General features: G+C 40.9%; 1 protein-coding gene across 3 annotated transcripts in view; it reads left to right on the top strand.

The window, feature by feature from the left end:
* The first annotated feature begins 5,016 nt into the window (after positions 1-5,016).
* The window catches only part of SPPL2A (signal peptide peptidase like 2A), a 48,904-nt gene continuing 28,981 nt past the window's right edge, over positions 5,017-24,939 (top strand). Inside the window, exons 1-5 of one of the 3 annotated variants that reach the window (XM_073304013.1) lie at positions 5,017-5,411; positions 10,083-10,202; positions 13,801-13,986; positions 14,780-14,869; positions 21,923-22,056. In XM_073304013.1, the coding sequence (XP_073160114.1) occupies positions 5,349-5,411; positions 10,083-10,202; positions 13,801-13,986; positions 14,780-14,869; positions 21,923-22,056 (593 nt within the window). In that variant the 5' untranslated portion in view covers positions 5,017-5,348. The remainder of the gene's footprint in view (positions 5,412-10,082; positions 10,203-13,800; positions 13,987-14,779; positions 14,870-21,922; positions 22,057-24,939) is intronic. The other 2 variants (XM_073304012.1, XM_073304015.1) reach the window with 2 other exon arrangements.

Below are 24,939 nucleotides of genomic sequence, written 5' to 3' on the forward strand. Positions count from 1 at the left end.
ACAGAAAAACAGCTAGAATGTTTCCATTCCCGCCATTTATTATGCTTTGAAGCTCAACTTTTGGAAATGCTCTAAAATCCAAACGGTTAATCAGATTGCTTTGAAGTTTGGGGTCCCTCGTAGGGTGACAGGGTAGCATTAGTGACCCAGATTTGGGGTCATTTGACCAAAGGGCTCCTTAGTTACAGACCCACTGCCACAACTTGTATCCTTCTGTTGTTCCATAGTTTCCAGCCATTTAATTTATTTCAAAACAAAACCTAATCTGAATGTAACTGATGCAGTGACATCTACCTAAGTCTGCAGAGAACCTGAAATGATGCCTTTAAGAAGTATGAATTGCCCCATGAATCTCAATGTGGTATTAATTCCAAGGTCTACTGCACTTGGGGCCCTCGGCCAGTAATGGTCTAGTAAGGGAAAAGGTGTGCAGTGGGCTAGACTGACCCATCCAAGAAGAGTTGGGAGTGTAAAATACTGGGAGGTGCATCCTTGTTGCCTCTCAGGGGGACAGAAGGTACCCCACTACTCTCAAGGAGAGAGGGGGACACCTGCTGCTGCTCCCCCAGGGAAGTGCGGCCTAGGGTTAGGGACCTATTGCTACTGCCACTCCCAAGTCGGGGGTGGGACTGGAGACAGGGCTACATGGACAGAGCCATGAGGGGCCTCATGCCATGGTGTGCCTTGGGTCCTGGATTACCTTAATCCAGCCCTGAAGACATTAATGAATGCTGTAACATATCTGGCCCCATATTATTATTATTGTTTATTGAAATTACTATAGCACCTACTTCATGGCTGTTATTCATGTTGTACACCATGGCGACTGAAAACAAGTGACCAAAAGGCTAAAATCTGCTCCAAACGTGTAGGTCCCTCCTATTTCAGCTAAGGCAGAATCTCCTGTAGCTGTTAGCCTGACATCTGCTTGTGACTAGCTCCCCAATTCTGCAAACTTGGGTGCCTCACAGTGCTTCAGTGTTGTAACTTCCAACTTGGGTCACTCATAATTGGCCTACCAGCATGCAGGTCACACCCTGAGTGTCTGTGGAAAGCCACAGCCCTGGACCAGCAGCTCTGACCCCAGCAGCGTGTCAGCAAATACCAGCCACACTCTGGCTTCCAGCATCCTTTGTTTCTATTTGCAGGGTGATCCCAACACATTCTCACTTCTGGATTTTCCCCAAAAACCATATGTTTTGCACTGTCCAGCCCTCTCCTGAACAGTCCAGATATACGAGGTCTGTTGCCCCTCTAATGGGCTCAATACTCAATGGCTTGCTACCTTAAATGAAATTACTGAAACAATTCACAACATTGGATTACTTTTGATTCAAGAACAAAACAAGTTTATTTAATAACACAAGAGAGAATTTAAGTGAGTACAAGTAATGAGGTATTAAAGTCAGAAATGAAAAATAAAATACAAGAAAAATAAAGATAAAATGCTTTCTAACCTTAACAAATAACTTTGCTCAAATCTGTTCCACCTTGTATTTAGCTGTGACAGTCTGATTAAGTTTCCCAGACCTGAAAGACTGGAAATTGTGTCTCTCTCATGAACAGAAATTGGTCCTATAAAAGATATTACCTCACCCACCTTATAGCTCAAATTTTGTCTAGTAGAAGCAGTGGTCTATGTACACAGCAGCTCTGTGTTCCTAGTCACCTATCTGAAATGTCACAGTAATTACAGGCTTCAAACCTGTATTCCAAATATTCTAATTATTAGAGGGTTTGGCTATTGTATTTTAAAATAATTTTAATGAAAATGGAAGCAAGAAGCTTTTCTAGATTTTGTTTTACATTAACTAATGTTAAAATCACTAAAGGCCCACTCCTTATTCAAGCAAAGCTCCCATTGAAGTTATCCCCTTTAATGCTAATTTCCACATAAGATGTTAAAATAATAACATACTTCCCTCTAAGTGAGCTAATGCTGGAATGTCTTCATTTACATACATAATCAATAGTTTATTATGCATATGTGTGCTCTACTTTAATTCTGGGATGGCTTTTCTGTACCTGTCCAGGTGGCTGATCTAAAAAATATTAACCTATTGCCACTGCCACCACAAAGGAAATCATCTTTCTACTTATCTCGAGAGAGGGACAGAGATTCTGATCTTAGGTACAGCTGTGTGCATGGGAATAGCCCCAGTGATTTAAAATGAAATTAGTAGGGTTACTCTAGATTTACACTGCTGTAACTAAGGCCAGAACCTGATCTGAAATGTACTCATAATTAACAGGAGTGGGTTTTGGTACCTGAAAATATCTCCCTTGTTAAAGCTGACATTTGCAAGAAACTCAGCATTACAAAATACCAGCAAAAACATGTGAATGGAAACCACCCAGATTCTTCAACAAAAGAAATTCATAGATTCCAAGGCCAGAAGGTTCCATTGTGATCATCTAATCTGACCTCATGTATAAAACAGGCCATAGAACTTCCCCAAAACAATTCCTAGAGAATAACTTTTAGAAATACATGATCTCTAGAAAATCCAGTTTGAACAAGTCATACATCCATATTTTTCCAGGGGAAATGATTTCAAAGGCTGATAATGGAGGAAGTTCATTAGCACCCCCCTCCCTACTAGAGAAGGTACATATAATTTCACAACACTACCTGCATATTTGCATTTTGAATCCGAAGCACCCCAACAGGATTAACCCTAATTCAATACAGTTTATTTTAATTCCACAAGGTTTGCTCAGGATATTGTCAGTCTGTCACAGTATCTCATTACTTCTCACTGTTTAAGCATGCTAAAATGGGACACTGGACCACTTGCAGTCTCTCTTTTGCTGACACATGAACAAAGTTCTGAATGTTACTGAGGAAACAATTCTGTTTGGCATAGTCAAAGTAAAAATACCTTCCATAGATCAAAATAGTAATTATTTATGGAATTACATTTCAAGATGATTCAAGTTCCTAGGGCCAAAATGTGATTTACTGTAAACTTGCAATAATAGGGTGGGGAATTGCCTCTGGATGCTACATTTTTATTTGTATTTGGTTTTTAAATCCACCATATGCAATGAGGGGGCAATCACATGTACACAAGCTCTCTTCCCTCTCTCCCCTCCACCATAAAACAACTAATAACCATTGTTTGTTCATGAATACAGTAGTTATATAAATTTGTTGAGTTTGTTCCCCAGTTACTTCACCTTCTTGAAACCAATATACAAACTAATAGTATCACTGGTCTTCCCTGGTTTTTTTTTAGTGTTGTTGCTATAAAAGAAATCTCTGCCTTCATCAGTCATCATTCCCATTACCATATGATTAAACCCTTTTCAAATGCGATTCATGAAGAGTCATATATGCTCATCAGAAAAGACTGTAGGGATCTTGGGCCTGATGCTGAGAGGTGCTAAGTATCCTTCACTCCCACTTTGGCAGGTGCTGAGCATCTTGCAGGATTGGGCTTTTTGTTTTCAGTTTTGATTAGCTCCATACAACTATAGTGATGTATAAAGAATAAATAAGAGTTTCAGAGCAGTTCTATTAAAAATGAATAACAGACAGGCTACTAGTTTATTATCCAGAAATTGTCAGGTGACACAAAGGAAAGGCAGCACACACTGAGATATACATCAGGGACTTGATGGCTTGGACTATTGGTAACAGAGCTTGTCATTTTTAGGTTACTATTTCATATGCAGTTGGAGTTGGAAACCAGTGTCCAAAGTTGTGTTCCTCTGGAACCATCCCAACCCTGATTCAAAGCTCTATGTAAAGAGTTGGTGGGCTCACTCCAGTGGCTAGTGTCAAAGCAATTTTCATCAAAGAACCAAAGGACTGATTGATTGTCTTCACACCAAGTGCTTTACCGTCACAACTCTAGCCATTTTCCCCTTCTCCAGCTGTGCTGAGTGTAATTTAATCCCCTTTTAATTTGTCTGTTGTTTCACTATTTTCCCTCCCCTCTTTCCACAGGTGCTGGAACTAGGGGTGCCCCTGCACCCCTAGCTTGAAGTGGTTTCCATTATATATGGGGTTTAGTTTGGTTCAATGGCTCTCAGCATCCCCACTACACAAATTGTTCCAGTACCCCTGCCTCTTTCACAGCCCATGTGAGTTTTGGTGGGATTCTACAACAACACTTGCTGACCAAAGCCTTTGAAAAGAGTTTCTCTTTCCCTTTCTTTTCTGTCCTTGGCGGGAAAAGGAGTAAACACAGAAATCAGTCTCCCATGAAGAAACCATTAGAATATACTATTATCCTTGTAGGGCTATAGAGTTACAAACTTATTCTTTAAAAAACAAAAGTTGAGAATGTCATGTTCTTACTTGAGTGCTGGGACTTTAAGAAAAGCATCAAAGAGTGGGAGACAGAGCTATGGTGTGGAGTGGGAGTAGGGTGACCAGATGTCCCGATTTTATAGGGACAGTCCCGATTTTTTTGGGTCTTTTTCTTATATAGGCTATTACCCCACACCCCCTGTCCCGACTTTTCACATTTGCTATCTGGTCACCCTAAGTGGGAGGCACATCAACTATTCCCCTAGTTACAGGAGCAGAGTATAGAGGCAGCAGTAAAGGAGCCTCCAGAAGGGGGCAAAGTGTGGACGGTAGTACAGAAAGGAGCGCAGCCTGAGTGCATACGTGTTTGAGAGGGGCAGTGAAGGCCACCTGCAAGCTCAGCAACATAAACTGAAGCCATCACACGAGCCCTTTGCATGTTCCACGGGCTGCTTGTTTAACGCTGCAGCAGCAACACTCCAGAGGGATGCTGCAGTTGTCTGACGGGGGGACGGGGACACTCAACTGGGGAGGGCCCCGTTTTAGGGCCCAGCTAGGGGCCACCTTGGCAGCAGCAAGCAGGATGGGGGGGGGCTGGCCTTGTCCAGGGCCTTAGGAATGCAATGCAGCAGCCAAACCCTTTGCTGGAGGGCAACAGAGACAACAGTCCTGCCCTTCTTTCCTGGTTCACCAAAGACCTCCCCCGTCATCCCCACCCTCGTCGCCTAAAAGGCTTGTCCAGGGTTGGGAGGCTCGGACCCTGCGGGGCCTCGCTCCCCTGCCGGGGAAGGCATGCTCAGGGCAGCCCGACGCTACGGGGACGGGCGCGGTCAGAGCCGGACGGAACCGGCCCAGGAGGCGGCGGCCGCCCAGTGCTCCCGGAAGCAGGCGAAGGGCTGTCACGCGCCGGCAGCGGCAGCCCCCTCCCCCCCCTCCCGCTGCGCCGGCTGAAGAGGAAGTGCCGCGCGCTCGGGGGCAGCTCAGCTGGCGGCGCTGTGCGGGCTCCGTGCGCGGGCGGTGGCGGGTCCGGGAAGGCCGCTGGTGGAGGCGAAGCGGTGCCGGGTGCTGCTGCCCCGGCGGGCGGAGGGGGATGAGCGGGATGAGGCGCGCCTGGCTGTCGTGGGCCGCTCTCTGGGCCCTGCTGCTCCCGCGGGTAAGGGGCTGCCGTGCCCGGCCGCCGGCCCCTGTGATAGTCGGGGGGGGGGGGCAGTCGGCGGGGCCTGCAGGGTACTAGGGGGTGAGCCGGGCGGAGGGGCTGTGGGGGAGAACTGGGACCGGGTGGGGGGGGGCAGGAGTGGAGCTGTGGGGCAAGGGCTGGCACGGGGCTGTGGGGAAGAGGGGGGTGAGAGCTGGCAGGGGATTGTGGGGGGGGGAAGCTGGGGGGGTGAGGGCCAGCAGGGGGGCTGTGGGAAGAGCGGCGGGGGCCTGTGGGGGAGAACGGAGCTGTGGGAGGGCAAGGGCTAGCACGGGGCTGTGAGGGGAAATGCAGTGTGGGGGTGGAGTGGGGTGGTAGACCTGGGGGAGGGGTGTGGCATGATGTTTTGTTGAGGAGAGGTGGGTTGGTATCTCATGGAGGGTGGCTGAGTTCACAGTCTTGGACTCTGCAGTGTGAGTGGGGGGGGGGGGGTCACAATTGCAAGACTGTGGAGTAGGGTGATGAGGTGGTAGTGGAGGTGAGTCCTAGTCATGTGGACTGCTGTGACTGGGTTTGGATGTTGGACTGTTTGTGTGGGCTAATATGACAATTCTGCAGTGTGCAAAAGGTGTCTTTCTATCCCAGCTGGTGAACTGATTGTGATGAGAACCAGTCACTTTCTCTCCTGTTGGGAACTTCTGCTTCCTTTCAGAACCATACTCAATCACAGCTTGTTTTGTTGAAGATCTGAAATGTCTGTCTGAAAAAGGTGGATTGGTTCTTCTGGGTTTTCCAGTTTCTATCCAGGATCAGAAGTAAATCTGCTTTAAACATTAAGATAGAGGCCATCCTGGTAGTATTTCTAGCTGGGCCTGGATTGTCAAGGGTATTTCCAGTCCAACTCTGTACCCTAAAGGTCAGAAAAATGTCAGATAAATAAGCAAACTTTCAGATGCTTCCTAACCTCGCAACTGATCTTCTGAGGTCCATTCCATCCATAGGTCAGTGCTGATTGGCCTCCTTCCACAAGAGGAAACTTTTTATAAATAACCCTCTTGTTGCTACTTATCAGCTTCACAGTGGGCACATTAGTATAGCTGGTGTTTCAAGTACAGTGTTGTGTTGACATGCTCTTAGTAGGATTATGCAACATGCTTAAAACACTGGCTGTCACCTAGAGCCTGTACACATTAACAATCAAACTATGGCTACTGCTGTGTAATGTAGTGTTGAAGAACAAATGATCACTTGTTTAGAAAAAAAATTACTACTTACGAAAAATTAACACTACAGCTTTCATAACACCATGTTTATTTATACCTCTCTCATCCATACACAAGAAAGTTCTAATAATGGAAGGGGCTAATGTGAAAGTCTCTAGTTCTTGCTGCTCAGACTCGATCCTGTCTCCATTTGAAGTAAGATGATCAATATCATGACTTTTACTTGCCAACAGTTTATATTTTTAGATGAATGGGCTTAGTTTAAGAGGTAAAGATTGGCATTTCTTTTGCTTATCATAAATCATTAAATAACTTTAACTTTATCTAATAACTGAAGGACTGTACATTTAAAATACTAACAGGCTCTGGCTATTTTCACACTTTGCTTGGTGAGCAGATGTTCACTCTCGGAGCCTGATAAAATGGGTTGCTCTTAGTAAGAATTTTTGCCATTCAAACCAGATGGACCTAGAACTCTGAAACAACTACACAAGAGCACCTCTTGCTTTTTTCTCCTTTTATCCCAAGGTCTTGTTTGTTATAGGAGATGGGTAATGCCTTTCAATCATAGAATCATAGAATATCAGGGTTGGAAGGGACCCCAGAAGGTCATCTAGTCCAACCCCCTGCTCAAAGCAGGACCAATTCCCAGTTAAATCATCCCAGCCAGGGCTTTGTCAAGCCTGACCTTAAAAACCTCTAAGGAAGGAGATTTCAAAGAAGATCACAGAGAAAAACAAGCTATTAGTGAACTTCCTATATACATGGCAGGCATCAAATTCCAAGCCTCTCTTTTCGTACCTCTCTCTTGCTTATTAATATCGCTTAAGTCTATACCTGACGGATAACAAAAAACAAAACAAAACAAAAAGAAATCTAAAACCTACAACAGCACTCACAGACTCCTTTTGTTCTATTAATTCATTCCTGATGTTAAGGTAAGTGCTTCTTTCAAGAAGAGTCAAGATGACCAGCTTTAAATTATGGCATAATTTTCCTTAGTTCCCAGTCAATTACTTTACTTTCTTCTGGCAACACGTAACTGAAACAAGAAATGACACCTTTTCTTTCATTAGACACCTTCTAGATATCATTTTTTTTTTAAATTATAGATCTTTATCTGGAACATGGAAAATAAATGTTACATATTTCCTTTATTGTGGACAAATTCATATAATGCCTGACTATTTTATGAGTCTGCATTTGTTTCGTATTTAATCAAGTATGTATCAAACTGGGAAATTAAGAATTTAACTAAAAAAAAAAAAAGGCTTTTAAGTATTTATAATAAATATAGTTTCAGAATCCATCTTCTAATGTGCCCCTCCAACAATCTTGCCAAAAGACTGTTGGCAAGAATTGTGAATAATATATACATTTTTAAAAAACATAATTATAGGAATTGCCATACAATAATCTGTCCACAATTGGAGTGCTTCTTTGCCTCTGTCAGTTAGTGGCCCGCTTTGAGAAATACAGGTGAAAAGTGCTATATCAGAAAAATTATTATGAAATTTTTGGTTACTGAGCACTTTCAGAAATCAGTTTTCAGCCTTTAGCATCTTCATTTTTCTTTAATTCTGTGACTGCACACACAGAAAAGGATTACATCATGGTATAAACCATAAAATCCTGTTTTAAAAATCCTATAAAATCAGGGTGGATAAAATTCAATGATTTTTTTTTAAAAAAAAATGGGTTTTATTTAAATAGGTTTTTTCCTCAAAAAGCATTTTTATCAAAAAAATTCTATCTAAAGATAGTTTTAATTAAGATACAATATAGCTCAAAGATATCTCATCATGGAATAGGGATTATAAATTCTAATCCCATCATATGAGACAATATATTCATGTAATGTTTAAGAAAAATTTTGTAAATGAGTTCCAGTACTTCCATGGATTAGGAACCCAATCTTATGGGGCTCCAGAGGCTTCTGTATAGATTAACCTAAATAATCTTTCTATCTACCGAATGGGACACAGTGCTCAGTCTAGAAGATACCGTCAAAGATGCTTAGTTTTGCAGTTCTCAGACTGTGGATTTGTGTCTTCAGAGATAACATGCTTGTTAACAGCAAAAATGTTTTTAAATAAATAAGACCTCAACCCTATTGTCACTCTGCAAATTTGTGTACACAGAGTCAATCCCTTATCTCTCTCTCAAAGTTTAAAAACTTGAATGTTTAACTAAATTCAAAAATTCATATGCTTATTTTGTTAAAATATTATATGTTTGCTGTTGAAGAAAAAAATCCAGAATATATAACATTGTTTTAGTTAAATAAAACAATTTAAGTGTCTGTCTAGTGATGTTCCCCTAATACAGCATGGCAAGAAAATCCTCCAAATATTAATGATTAACCTGTTGAATTGGAGATAGTTCACCTCCCAATTACTTCATAAATATCTGCTTCAATTACATTTAGTAAATGAAATAACCAAACAATCGTTCATTTTCTAATATAGCTGTAAAACTAAATCTGAAAAGTTTTCAAAATAACTCACTGTTTAAAAATGTATAGTGTGAACTTTCTAAAAATGAAACCTACATCTATCTCTGAGTTGTGAAGAATATGTATTAAGGTTATAACAACCAACAAGAATGCACTTTTATGTAGAAATCCATGATTAAATCAAATCTTCCTAACTAGTGATTTAAATCAAATGCACCTTGTATAAAATATAGCTACTTTGATTTACAGGTGCCCAAAATAATCTGCAACCAAGTATTCCCACAATTTTTAGAATTAAGTTTAAAATTTAAATAAAATATGGGGGTGGTGTGTTTCCTCCCTTCTCTCCCATCCCACCAAAAAAAAAAAAAAACCTACCAAAAAACCCCAACCCCAAACCAACCAGCAAACCAAAACTTCCAGGTCAAGACTGAATCTTTAGAATTGCTATAACTCCAGGAAAAACATAAGGCTTAATCATACATCTCCTGCTCACAAAAGTAAATTTATATGAGCATTCCCAGTGAGGACTATGCCCATGAGAGAAGGTATTTATGATGGGGCCCATGACTTGTAATAAAAATTTGTACACCACATACCCTATGCTGGCTATATCAGTTGTGTTTTTTAATAACCTTTTTTCCAGTTTAAAGGGAATGTAAAATCTTGGTTGTTAATCTAAGAATGCTTTCCTGGAGGTTTCTGTCTCTTTAGCTTGCTCTTCACAGCTGTGTATGTGTGTGTTTGTAAAAGGAATATGCAGCATCTGAAATGTACTTGAGCATCACTGTTTCCTTGCTATGATTAGCCATGCAAACTCTGATCAGTTTTCCACTGTTCTACCTGCATTACAGAATCAAAACCAAGCTGTCAAGGTTAATCTTGTTACCTGTTCCATTTCTTTTTTTGGTTATTGAAACTTTTAAGTTGTCCTATTTTTATTTAGAAGAATATTATTTGTCCACCAAGAGTGTAAACTGTGTTGTCTAATGCAGAAACTTCATATTGTAGGTAAATGCACAGGAGGGAATCCTGCATGCTTCTGGAAATGGGATACCCCCATTAACAAAGGACTACTGCGTACGTTACAATCCTTCGTGGGTATCTCTTCCAAATACCCTGGATAACATTGTAAGTAGTTATGTAGCTACGCTGTCTAAGAATTACGAAAACCAAGAACGATTTTGGATCAAATGGAATTTCTAGTAGAAAGTACTGTGTAAAATCAATGCATGTTAAATGTATACCCCAAATTAAGAAACATAGTAAGAGGACTAAACAAGTGCCACCATGGCTAAACAGAGAAGGAGGCAAAAAGGCATCCTTTAAAAATTGGAAGTTAAATCCTATTGAGGAAAATAGGAAGGCACATAAACTCTGGCAAGTCAAGTTTGAAGGTATAATTAGGGAGGCCAAAAAAGAATTTGAAGAGCAACTAGCCAAAGACTCAAAAACTAACATAAAAAAAATTAAGTACATCAGAAGCAGGAAGCTTGCTAAACAATCAGTGGGGCCACTGGATGATGGAGTTGTTAAAGGAGCACTCAAGGAAGATAAAATAATTGCAGAGAAACTAAATATTCTGTGCATCAGTCTTCACTACAGAAGATGTGAGGGAGATTCCCATACCTGGGCCATTCTTTTTAGGTGACAAATCTGAGGAACTGTCCTGGACTGAGATGTCATTTGAGGAGGTTTTGGAACAAATTGATAAATTAAACAGTAATAATTCACCAGGACCAGATGATATTCCCCCAGAGCTCTGAAGGAACTCAACTATGAAATTGCAGAACTAACATCTGTGGTATGTAACCTATCATGTAAATCAGCTTCTGTCCCAGATGCCAGGAGGATAGCAAATGTGACCACCAATTTTTTAAAAAGGTTCAAGAGGCAGTCCCAGCGATTACAGGCTGGTAGGCCTAACTTTAGTACCAGGCAAATTGGATGAAACTGTAGTAAAGAACAGAATGATCAGACACATAGGTGAACGCAATTTGTTGGGCAAGAGTCAATATGGCTTTTGTAAAGAGAATCATGCCTCACCCATCTATTAGAATTCTTTGAGGGAGTCAACAAATGTGGACAAAGGTGATCCAGTGGATATAGTGTACTTAGACTTTCAGAAAGCTTTTGACCGTGTCCCTTACCAAAGGCTTTTAAGCAAATTAAGCAGTCATGGGATGAGAGGGAAGGTGGTCTCATGGATCAGTAACTGATTAAAAGATAGGAAACCAAGGATAGGAATAAATGGTCCGTTTCATAACGGAGAGAGGTAAATAGTGGTATCCCCCAGGGGGACCAATACTGGGACCAATACTGTTCAACATATTCATAAATTATCTGAAAAAGGGGAAACAATGAGATGGCAAAATTTGCAGATGATACAAAATTACTCAAGATCATTAAGTCCAAAGCAGACTTCAAAGAGTTACAAAGGGATCTCAAAAAACTGGGTGACTGGGCAACAAAATGGCAGATGAAATTCAGTATTGATAAAAGCAAAGTAATGCACATTGGAAAACATAATCTGAACTATACATACAAAATGATGGGGTTTAAATTAGCTGTTACCAGTCAAACAGATCTTGGAGTCGTGGATAGTTCTCTGAAAACATCTGCTCAATGTGCAGTGGCAGTCAAAAAAGCTAACAGAATATTAGGAACCATTAGGAAAGGGATAGATAAGACAGAAAATATCATAATGCCTCTATATAAATTGATGGTACACCCGCATCTTGAATACTGCATGCAAATCTGATTGCCTCATCTCAAAAAAGATATATTGGAATTGGAAAAGGAACAGAGAAGGGCAACTAAAATGATTAGGGGTATAGAACAGCTTTTGTATGAGGAGAGATTAAAAAGACTGGGATTTCAGCTTGGAGAAGAAAAAAGAACTAGATAAGTTCCTGGAGGATAGATCCATCAATGGCTATTAGCCAGGATGGGCAGGGCTGCAACACTATGCTCTGAGTGTCTCTACCTTCTGTTCACCAGACACTGGGAATGGGCAATAGGGGATAGATCATTTGATGATTTCCTACCCTGTTCATTCCCTCAGAAGTATCTGTCACTAGCCACTGTAAGAAGACAGGATACTGGGCTAGGTGGACCATTGCTCTGACCCAGTATGGCTGTTCTTATGTTCTGTGTTCTCATTAGGATAACTTCTAAATTGGTACCACTGCTTATCTTCTGTCAAGAATAATCATAAAAAAAGAATTTTCTTAAATTTAGCACTGTGAATATTTAAGAGTAAGCCCAACTTCTACAATACCCAAAATGATACTGTCGTGCTGTTAAGACACCAAATTTTATGTTTTAAAAAAAAACTTTCAAAACCTAATATTGAAATGCATTAATGAAAGTTGAGAGAAATAAAAATCAGCAAAGTATCATGTTTAGATTTAAACACTCACCTACTCCCCAAGTGTTCGTAACGCTGATATTTTAGTATCAACTCAGTTCCTGGCAAAAAAAAGTTAAAATGGCTATAAATGAAAGTAAAATTGACTTTTGTTGTTTTCCAGACTGAATGAATCTCAAAAAAATAAATGTCACAAATGGAGAAAAATAAACTAGATTTTAAAACTATTTCAATTAAGTGTTCTTGGAGACACTTTGAGTGAAGTGATTTTGTATGGAATACACCTTATTTTGGAACCTGATCTGTTTAAAACAAGGATTGCCAATATTGGTCAGCATGTGCATTTGCGTAAAATACTAAAATGTATATGTTGAAACAGTATTTTAATGATTATTTGGAATTTATATTGCCATGCCTTACTCTTGGTCAAAACTTATCCTTGAGCTAAGATCAGAAAAATCCCACATATACATGTTAAAGAGGTTTTTTCCTTTCCTTTTGCTGCCCTTGATGTGATTGGTAAATGCTATAGGTTTGGAAATAATTGAGAGAAATATTCTTTCCCTTGATTCATAAACAAGGCTGACTCAGTACAAAATCAGAGGAAGTGTAACAGCCATGCTTCTGTTAAGGACCTACTGTGGCCAAACATAACTTGACTAGCCAAAGAAAACAACTTATTTATTAAGTCCTATTTTAAAAAAGAGTTTTAAAAACTAAAATTAAATATATGGAAAAATTATTTAAACTACTACTACTTTGTTTTAGGGCTAGCCTACTGTCTTGATGTGAGTGTTGCAATAGAACCAGAGTTTGGATATGTATGAGAGTCACTGTTTCTTTGGCTGGTGAAACTTTTGTATGACATAGTTGGATTCTCTAGAGAGTTGCTGTCTGTTGCTCATAATAACATATTCTAAAGACTAGTTTACAGAGTAGCATTGGCCTTGGAATAGGCTGTAAAGGAGTTAAGACTGGTTCAGAAATCTCAAATATACTTAGTTGCTTATTGCTATACTTTTAAATTGGTTTTGTGATCTTAGTATTGCAATGACTCCACATGAACATTCCCTGAAAGTTTATTCCTCTCCTGCTACTGATTTCCTATTTTGAATCCACATTGCTGAGTCAACGATCCCATTATATTTCTTAGTAGGTCTATTTACTCCCTGTAAATAATGTTTGATTTCCTATTTTGAATCCACATTGCTGAGTCAACGATCCCATTATATTTCTTAGTAGGTCTATTTACTCCCTGTAAATAAATGTTTTTGTGTGATAAATAAATGGGAGAAACCATATTGGAAATTAATCTTTGATTTTTAGTTTTAACTTTTATACAACTTTTGATTTTTATAGGCTTCCAGTAGTTTGGAGAACTTGACCTCCAAAGTGTTCTGCAGTAATTCTGAAGTTCCTTCTACTCTTGTAATAAAGGACAAGGCAGTTGTAGTGATGAGGGGAAACTGCTCATTTGTGGATAAAGCGAGAACTGCTCAAAGTCATGGTGCTAAAATGCTGTTGATTGCCAGTAAAACTGGTCTAGTAAGTTCTAACATTCTATGGCTTAATCTTCATTAAAGTGACATTATCTTAGTTGCATTTATTGTATTTTGACCTCTGTGGTTGCCTATTCGTTATACTCAAACTACTAAATGAAAAATGACCTCTGTTGTTTTCTACTAATTTTAGTTGCATAATCTTTTAAGTGAAAATTTTACATTTTATTAAGCATTAATATAATCCAGTACCTGTACACAATCATTGCTACAGAAAACAAAATCACTAAAAATATCAACTAATACAGAAGAACAAAAGGAAAAAAATTGACAGTAACAACTAAAAGATAAGAACAGTTATTTTAGATCATGTCTTATCACTTTGCCAGACATGCATGTCCTGTTTTTCTTGCTCTTTTTAAAATACTGGATATCTTTTTATGTACATTATACTTATATTTGCAGTTTGCGCAAATACATTCAATACAGCAAAATACAATATTAATAGTAGATTATCGTTGATAATTGTTAGTTTAAAAAAAACTGAGCTAAACTTGTTCTGAAAGGTGGGTTATCAGAGTCAAACTATTGGGTTTTGATTATCTGCATAAAAGCATAAAACATTTACCAGAATATCTCTGGGTCAATAATGTCAGCCTTTCTGTGTGTGTAGCATAGTTTTCCTTAAACTGTGTGAGAGTTTTTCTCTGTAGCTTTGAATCATGTCTGCTGATTTTTGTTTGCGAACATAAATACTGGCATTCAGAGGATAATCTGCATATAGAGTTGTGTTCTGCAAATATGCTATCAAGTCCTCTTATATAGGTTTTATGTTTTAGTCTTCTCCTTCAGGTAACAAGACTGATGTACAAAATGTAACCATTCCAGTTGCTCTTGTAAGATATAATGATATAATGGATATGCAGCAGGTAAGTGACTGATAAAATACTGTAATCATTTATGATTTGTATAAATATTTTCATAATTACATTTATGATCATCATTATATGATGATCTGCCCCAATATTTTTATCAGGCAGTGCCCAGTTAGGCATGCATATTATATTGATTCATGTGTTTAGACAATATCTGTCTTCCCCTTTCTCTGAAAATGAAGATAGATTGAGATTTCAGTCATGAAAGCATTAACCTGCTCTTTGACTCTTTCAGGCTAATCTGTAAGAGTGTTCCTTCAGCCTATAGTATAGAGCAGACTTTATTGCAGTTGTCTACTTGTTCATGGACTGATCTGTTTTTACACTTTATTGAAATGTACACATTAGAAAAAGACTGACACTGAGTTAGAAGAGAATATAGAGCTGACAATATCATGACCAATAGCCAGCAACTCTTCCTTTTGACACATGGGATGCTGTATAGGACAAAACAAACATCACATGTGAATTACTTTCATTATAGTGTGACAGTGCAATATACAATGCTAATGTTCCAATAACCGATAGCAATTCACTTTTCTTTCATGTTATATACGACCTTGATTATCTGAAGCTCAATAATTCTATTAACTGCATCAAAAGGTACTTCAGATTTCCAAATGTATTCAATGCCCCTCTGATGTTCAGATAATTAAGATTATATTTTTCTAAAATTTGTGATATTCCTTGAATAGAAAGTAAAATAGTCATCAATATGTTTCTAGCATATTCCATTCATTCACTATTGAATCCACCCTTCCTCATCTCTGTTGGCAACTCCACTGTATTCCCTATGGCCAAACTTGCTTGTCATGTTTGGTTCTTCTCCCACATCCAGGCTATTCACCAATCTGTTCGCTCTTCCTCTGCATTATCTCTGATATCTGTCTTTCCTTCTGTATTCCCACTGCAGAATGTCTTTTCCATGCAATGGTTATGTTTTACCTTGACTACTGCAGCTTCCTCCTTTTGTGTCTGCTTGTATTTGTACAGTGCAGATTACTTTGACAACACTCAGTATATTCTAGTGGACTAACAGGTACGTGGTCCAGGTGCACAACTTCTCAAGTTGTTTTAGGGGTCAAGAAGTAGTATCATCCCTCCTTGGAGTGCCTAGTGTACTCCCTCAGCATGAATTATAAGGTTGCTTCCAGGTCTCCTGCATTGCAGTGGGAAATGCTGTTATCCCACTATATCAATTCATTCTAAGTATATAGTGTTACAGTTTCAGGGTAACAGCACCTCAGACCCACTCTGTGGTCTGCTCCATGGCTGCCCCCTTAGGTCTCAGGCTTCTGTCACCTCTCTCTGGGCAGGGTCCTGTACCATATCCTCTCGGATCTGGAATTTAGGCTGCAGTCCCCCTGCAATTCACTGTGGTTATCCCAGCAGGTCTGACCTAGCTCTGCACTTGCAGTTCACTCTCTTTCTTTAGGAGCAATGACAGTGGCCAAACAGTTTTCACAGAGCACAGTAAATTTATTTTAGAACAAAACCGTTACACAGAAAATCTGTAACAAAACAATACAGTCTAAACACAGGTTACCAGATGTCGCCCAACTTCCATGTGGGGAAGTAGTAGGTCATAGTCCTTCAAACCCTTTGAGTAGGGTTTGCCCCCTTGGTTAAAGGTTTGTGTCCATTTGTTGGATCAAAATCAGGGCTGCTTAGTCAGCTCAGGCTGATGCTTTACATGGTTTTGGGGCCTTTGTTTCCCAGGCCACCTGAAACAGGTAAAACTGGTCAGTGCCCCTTTCCTTAGGTGGCAAAGCTTTAGCAGCTGGGTATCTGCATAACAGCAGTGGGATTTTGCATTAATCACCCCTTAGTAATTCCAGATTCCATCATGTGACACTTCCTGGGTCACCCAAGGTTGTTAGGCACCTTGCTGCCACCTGCCCTTAGTGAGAGGAAGCTGTGTCTGCCAGGGATCAACTGCTTGACCCTGACAGCCACAGGCAACACAAGTGTTCTCAACCCATGTGGGCTCTACTGTCTGTCGTGCACACGAGCATGCAGTAGTACACTCCAACCCCCGAGTCCTCCAAGCATCTCCCTCTGGTGCTCAGCCCCTTATCCTGGACGCTCACAGAATTACCAGGCCTGCTGTTCCCAGGGGAACAGTACTCTACAGCTTACTAGTTGCACCTTAGAACAAAGCTCTGCTCAATATATAGCACTTAAACTTGTATTTTCTTTATTTAAAAACAAGTCTATTTAACAAAAAACAGAGATTCATATGGTAGCAAACAGAAATATTCCAAATCTTCTTCTATGTAAGGTTCCACATAAGAGAAAATCATAACATGCATTCTAAAGCCTAAACTCAACTAACAAGATGCCTTCTTGTCTAATAAGATACTGCTTAACCCAAAGTCCTTCTCAGTGTGACCAGGTTGGCTGACCCTTCTTTCATGAGGCCAAGCACACTGGCAGCCTGCTCCCCCTGGTGAAGGATAACTGGGGCTTGATCTGCTCCCCAGATGTGGTTCCAAAAAATCTTTGTCTTTAATCCTAAATGTGGTAACCCCTGCTGTTTTTGTTTTTACTGCAGTGCTTGCAATCTGTTGACTAGCATTTTGCTCAGTCTATAATTGGGCGTCCATTGTGAACCATACAATACTCAGTTTGCACATGACCAGCCAAAGAGAGAGAAGCTTTCCTCTTTCCAGGTGCCTGATGGCAGTGCGTGGATCACCTTTCGGTGATCTGCATTAACTTTCAGACTTAGAGCATAATTTTTAGTGTGTATATATACGTAACCCCTCACATATTTTCTGAACATACATCTCACAATGATTATGATGACCAGTATGACACAGGCTTTCGCTGGAGGCCTTACATAATGTTATATGGGGACCAAATATGTAGATCTCAGACACTGAGATTACTGACCAGTAATCTGTATGCCCACCTCCTTCTCCCCCCACCCCCAATGACCTCTGCCAATTGGCACAAAGCGGTCCCTGGGTCTCTCCTGGGAAACTCAACCAGGAACATATCACACTTACTGATACAAAGGTCTTTAAAATATTCATAGATCTATGTCATTTGGAACATCTCAGTATAATAGTTTGAAATGTTAATGCTTTGAAGGCTGGCTCTCAAAAATGTAGTTAACATTTTTAAAGTTGATAAAACAGTCTCAAAGTTATGCCTATGTTGGGGGAGATGGGACAGATATGACCATAGAGAAAGGGTTGCTAGGGTGCCCGACCAGCATCTTAGTGGGTCACACAGGCGTGTTTCCTGGATGGTATGTCTGCCATTACCTCTTACAATTTCATGTTTCACCTACTTATATAATAAACATTCTCACAACAAGCAGGCATACATCATTCACATACAGATGCATGTATTTTGATGCCATTTGATGACCATCACATGTATTTTTTTTCTCTTTAGAACCTATGGAATGGATCTGCAGGGGGAGCTTTCATGCACTCCTGCTTACCCTGGTCACCCCAAAACCTTTTGGATGAGAACTTGAGACTTGGGTCCTCACACTTCCAGCTCCTATGTAGCTTTCAGGGAGTCAAGATGCTAACCCTTTGTTCCTCAAAATGTCAGCTGCTTCAATAATGGGTTGGGCATTCCTCACCTCCACCTCTTTGGCATAGCCTAGAAAGCAATTCTTTGGAGAGAAGGGGGAACTAGGTTAGATCTGGCTCCCTATGAAGTAGCTCTTAACCACATACTGCTTTTAACAGCTGAGGCTTCCCAAGTCTTGGGCAAGAGTATCTTCAATCCTCCCCCATAGCCAAATTCATTTATCTGCTTCACCACCTCAGAAATCAAGCCTGGGGACTCCTGTGGTATAACCTCATTCTCTGGGGGGGGGAGGAGGAAGAGAATCGATCCCTCACTCTACTGCGTCGGCCTTCTGTTCCTACACTGAGATGAGGTGAGCAGTGGTTTCTCCTCCACCTTGCTCAGAGCACTTACGTTTTCACAGATCATTGGGCAGTCACAGACGCTGGAAAGACAATTCCCCTCCCCAGGTCCTGGCTGTAGTAACCTTTGCAATGTCCCAGACAACTGTTTTACACTTTACTTGGGTGGGTGACACAGTTCCGGCAGAGCTCTTCAGCTGAAAGTGGGGATGCTGAGGCAGCTAAAGACTTAGCCACCACCAGGCTCTGTTCTGTCTCAGGCTCCCTGGTATGGATGGGCAGAGAATGATCCCCCTCACCTGGGCTCCAGGTGTCAGAGAATTCAGCTTGACTTCCTCTCCCCACCTCCTAGTATCAGGTATTTGTTTGGCTGTGCTGGGAAGGTGACTTGAGCTTAACAGGGCTTCCTGTATGTTACAGTTAGGAGTTAATTGACACTCCTCTCCCCTCCCCCTTCTCTCTGCCCCTCCACTTGCATAGTCACTGACACCCTTACCTGCATGATTACAGATAGCTGTCAGCACCTGATACAAGCAAGTCACTTTCACAAGGAGAAGGGGTGTGGGCTTTGTTTGAAAATTAGTGTAATTTCCAAGAAGCAGACCAAAAACAGTATCCTTTCAGACACCTACAACCAATACTCCTGACCCTTCCTGGGGCTGCACAGAAATCTGTGCTGCAGGTAGAGTGGAGGCTTTTACACCAGGAACTTTAAACCAGATTTCACAGCCTTTCAGCATTTCATAGGCTTTCACTATTTGGGTTTTAATTATGGTCCCGGGGGTCTCAGAATCTTTTTCCATTTATTTTCACCTTCCTTTCCCACTAGGAACCGGATAGGTCTGCACCAAGGAGGGTCAGCAGGACATGGGTGCAGTGATTTGAGGTGTAGCCACATCAGCATGCACATCATATGGGGTGAACTGTTCCACTGAACTTGCTCCCTCTGGAGATTGTTGCCCGGTTAACTGTAAGCTTGGAGTGCAGGATGGCTTTGCAGGACTGCTTTGGGTCTCAGTAGTCAGATTGGGAAATCCCTTGCAGTTTGTCACTTATGACATTGCTTTTCCACATCTTCCCCAGGATTTTCTCTGAGGTGGCCTCTCTGCCTTGGAGCAGGTCCTCCCCCCTTGAATATGGGTCTCTGCTTGGGCCCAGTCCATGCTCTGTGATCCAGTTCCATCCCTATTAAGTTTTCCATGACTCCCAGGCTGACTATTGGCTAATGGTCTGCCAGTTTCTCTGCTAAACACAACTTTCTAGGGCTTTCATCTATTAACCATGATTTTAGGCCAGGGGAGGTCAGTTTAAACTTTTGCAATTAGGCTTTTTTACATAGTTTGTAATCTTTATAGCCCTCTCTCTCTATATGGGTGAAAGCATCTAAGGCAGTGGTGGGCAACCTGTGGCCTGTCAGGGTAATCCGCTGGTGGGCCACCAGACAGGTAGTTTATATTCACACGGCTGCCTGCAGCTCCCAGTGGCCGGGAATGGCGAACTGCGGTTGTCCACCACTGATCTAAGGCCTTCACTTTTGGTAGTGGAACCAGACACCACAGCTTGTCTGTGTGTCTGCCCATCCCACTTATTTCAATTCACACTTCATTTCAAAGGCATTTAAAAATACATCCATGTGTTCCCCTTCTCTAAAGAAAGGAAATCGTTCGGAGTCAGAGCTTCCCCCTGGACCAGGTATATATGGTCTGTCTCCATCTACTGGAATAGGGTTTTGATGGTACAGTCTGTCCCTGTTGAGTTCCTGTGATGCTCCTTTCTCTTCCGGCTCATGTGCTGACACTGCTTTTTGGGGTTAGCTGTCTCCCACTCTTGTTCTGCAAGCAGCTGGGCTTTCAAGTTCAGTCTCTCTTTCTGCAACTTTTTTCGCTACCTATATATTTTTCCAGGAACTTGGCAGAAGTAGTGGGTTTGGTTTGGGTGCAGTATGGTCTATTGTCCTCTTCCTTGCTTCCCTTCAGGAGTTGTAACCAAGGTTTTCCCCTCCTGCTGGACTCTCTGCCACTGAGCTGGGTGGACCATTGTTTCTTTTCAGGTCCTCCATATATAGTAGATGAATTAGCTGTGCTTTTGTCAGCTCCTGAGAACTCGTCTTTCTCTCTTTGCAAATCTCAACTAGATTTTTCTTCAGTAGTTCATTATTCATTTTTCTGTCTATCTTGTCACTATTCTTTTCCCAAAAAGACTATGAGATCCTTGTCAGTGTGTTTTCTTTTTTTTTTTTTTCCCCTTCTACGGTACTTACTTTCACCGCTGTTGGCACTTACTATCAATTCACACACTGCCACCACATATGGCACAGTTTGGGGGTAACTGTGCCTCTTACCCACCTTCTGAATTCTTCTAGGGATGCTTCCTTAGGTCTTAAGCCTCTAGCCATTACTTCTTTTGGGACAGGGCCATTGTCTGTCTCCCATCAGAACAGGGATGTAGGCTCTAGTCTTCCTAAAATTCACTGTGATTATCCCAGAAGGTCTGATGTAGCTCAGCACCTGCAATTGACTCTCTCCAGGAACAATGACCGAGTTACCAGTTATCAGACAGGTTTCACAGAGAACTGTGCACTTATTTTAGAACAAAAACATTACACAGAAAATTATATAGGGTGTGGAGCTTCAGCAGCTGGGTGTCTCTATAACAGCACTGCATTAACTACCTCAAGTGATTTTTGAATTAACCACTCTCTAGTGTTTCCAGATTTCACAGGAAACGCAACCATAGAGCCAGGAACACACATGTAACTTATTGATACAAGGGTCTATAAATATTCTATGGACTCCATATCATTTAGTGTGTCTCAATAAAAAGTCTGATGTTTTCATGCTTCTGAGGTCTAACTCACAAAAATGCAGATAACATTTATAAAGTTGCTACAATAGTCCCCAAGTTAGATCTGTGTTTGTCATATCTGTCACGTAAACTAGACATATCTGTGACATATCTGTCACACTAAAATGTGTTTGTCATATCTGTCACATCTTTGTACATAGTAGGTAGGTAAAATTGACACACACTGATCCAGTTTGCAGCAGGTGAAGATAACATCGATCTTTTTAAAAACAGGATAAGCACTGCATACTCTGCCTGTCATAAAGAGCCTATGCTGTTATATGTAACTGATACATTTATCATTTTTCAGACCCTTGGAGCTAGGATTAACGTGACACTCTATTCACCATCTTTGCCAGAGTTTGACTACAGTATGGTTGTCATCTTTCTAATTGCTGTGCTCACTGTGGCACTGGGAGGCTACTGGAGTGGAATATCAGAGCTGTAAGTTCCGTTAAACCATATAATCTATTAAGCAATGTAAAATGCAGATCTAAATATCTGGTGGTAGTGGTAATGGATATGAGAGGAAGGATGGTCCAGTTGTTGGGGCATCAGCCTGAGGTTTGGGAGACTGAGGTTCAATCCCTGTTCTGCCACAGATTTCCTGTGAGACCATTGGCAATCGTGGTCTTCCTGTGCCTAGGATCTCCATTTGTAGAATGGGGATAGTAGTACTTCTCTACTTCAGAGGTTTTGTGAGAATAAATACGTTAAACATTGGGAGGTGCTCAGCTACACATGGCAATGGGGACTATATAAATGCATAGGACGTTAAGAAATCTGCCACTTTTAGATACTGGCTTTAGCTTTTTATCTCTTTCACTTCAAAAATATAATTCACCTAATCTAGTGCTCTCCCAGGAACACTAGCAGGATAAAGGCATATCGAGTTCTTTAAAAAATTGATTCCTACACTAAAGAATTGGGCTAAGCTCAAAAAGAGAGAAGTCTGAACTACTAAAAGGCATAAACCTAGCAAATAAATTAATGACATTGAAAGTGAAAGCCAATAGTGAGAATAAGGCAGTGTAAGAATATCCCCATACTGTTATGACACCTGATCACCATAATTTCATCTGCATGCATTGCTTGCCATCATGAAAGGCTGGCATGTCAGTTTTTTTTTTTTAAACTGCATTAGGCATAAATAAATAACATCCTGCATAGTCTTGAGAGTCCATTAAATGGTGCTAACCTCGTATATCTAGAAATGAGGCATAAAGCATGTGTAAGTTGACAATAAACACTTTAAAGGAAACCAGGATAGCCATTCATGCTTCAAAGGGGGAAATTCTCTGTGTAACTGAAGGTGGAGAAAAATTAAAATTTTGAATAGTCTTAAATCCTGTTCATGTACAGTACAGGGTGTGAATAAGTGTTTTGGTTTGTCACATCTGGCTAAATCGCCATGCAGGGGAAGGAGGTAATCAACTATGTATTTCTGTGAAGAAAATGTGAGAATACTAGGAAATTAGAAAAGACAGAGACTTCATATTAACCGTTGTGAGTAACTACAAAAACTTCATCCACCTAACTGCAGTAAAAATTATTCTATTTTTACAGAGGGGAAACCCAGTAGGTACTCAGTGTAGCCTGAAGCCTTTTTTAAAACAAAGCTCCTATGTCAGATAAACAGCTACTGCATCTATGGAATGCAGTATTGGACTACATCTCACTTATGGTGACATTGGCCAAACGGGCTAATGTGATCCTTGGCTATATAAAACAGAAATCTCAAGCAGGAGTAAGGAGGTTACATTACCTGCCTTTGGCACTGGTGTAATTGTTGCTGGAATACTGTGTCCAGTTCTGATGTCCATAAGTCAAGAAGGATTTGGATAAGTTGGGAAGGGTTCAGAGAAGAGCCACGAGAATGACTGAAGGATTGGAAAATATGCCTTATAACGATAGACTCTAAGAGTTCAGTCTCTTTATCTTAACAAAGAGAAGGTTACACTTGATTATCATCTAATAAGTACCTACAGGAGGATCAAAGATTGGTAATAGAGGGCTCTTCAGTCTCACAGACAAAAGTATAACAATCTAATAGCTGGATGCTGAGGCTGAATACATTCAGGCTATAAATAAGGCACAGATCTTTAACAGTGAAGGTAATTAACCACTGGAACAACTTAACCAAGAATTGTGGTAGGTTACCCATCATGGACATCTTTAAAAACAAAATTGGATTTTTCCTAAAAGGATATGCTCTAGTTCAAATAGGAATTACTTTGGGGAAGTTCTATGGCCTGTGTTATGCAGAAGGTGAGAACAGATAATCAAGGTGGTCCCTTCTGATTTTATAATCTCTGAATGTGTGTTAACTTCATGCTGAAAATAAACATTAATTCAATATGGCTTCGTGGGGTTTTTCCTTCAGGTTCCCCCCGCCCCCCCTTCAATCACTTCTTCACTTGGGCTCAGTTTAAATCCAGTCTTCTCTGTTGATGAGTCCATATCCTATACAGCTAGAAGCATAAGCCAGACCTCAGATCTTCCATACTGTATCTCATAGTTTAGGTGGAGAGCATCAGGCTAACATGGGCACATACCCCTGGGTCTGTGCTTCAGCCAATTCTCTTCCACCACTCCCTTGCTGAAGTTTTTTCTCTTGCTTTCTCTTTTGTTGGAATCCGACTGAGAAAAAACCCTTCCCCCCTGCTGTTCCCTTTTAGGGTGGGGAGAAATAGTATCCCACTGAAGGCAGTATGCATAAGCAGATGTTGGTGTCTTTGTGTAAAGACCTGTATGAAAAATGGAAGCCTGCAGGTGGGAGAGGAGAGACATTGAGAGAGTGTGGACAGTGCTCGTCTTTCATGGAGAGAGCAGTCATTTATCTAGGAGTGGGGATAAATGCTTCTGGGAAACAGGTATGCAGGGCAGTGTTTCCTGGGGGAGAGTGGCTCTCTCTCTCTCTCTCTCTCTGGAAGTAAAACGTGTAGTTGGTGTGTCTCTACATGGGGAGAAAGTCACAAGATACTGCTGTCTTGGGAGGCAAAAGAGAAGCTGGCCACCAGCAGTCTTTTTTTTTTTTTTTTAACTTCTCTCTTCAGAAATCTTCCTAAGCAGAGGCTTGTGGCATACACCAGCCCATGTGCCTCTTGTTCTTCTGTGGCATATACTTCCATATCCGTAACCTTGGGGGTTTCCCTTATCTGCCCATCTGGGTGGGGTTTTTTTTAGCCACGGTTAAGAATAACTGTGATGTGATACAGCTCTCGGAGAAAGGATAGCTCTATAACTAGAATTGAGAGTTACCAGTTAGATGATTATGTTGCCAAATAAACAATAACTGGATTTTTAACATATTTTAATATCTCTGCT

Source organism: Lepidochelys kempii, chromosome 10 (assembly GCF_965140265.1).
Source record: "Lepidochelys kempii isolate rLepKem1 chromosome 10, rLepKem1.hap2, whole genome shotgun sequence".
Taxonomy (NCBI): Eukaryota; Metazoa; Chordata; order Testudines; family Cheloniidae; genus Lepidochelys; species Lepidochelys kempii.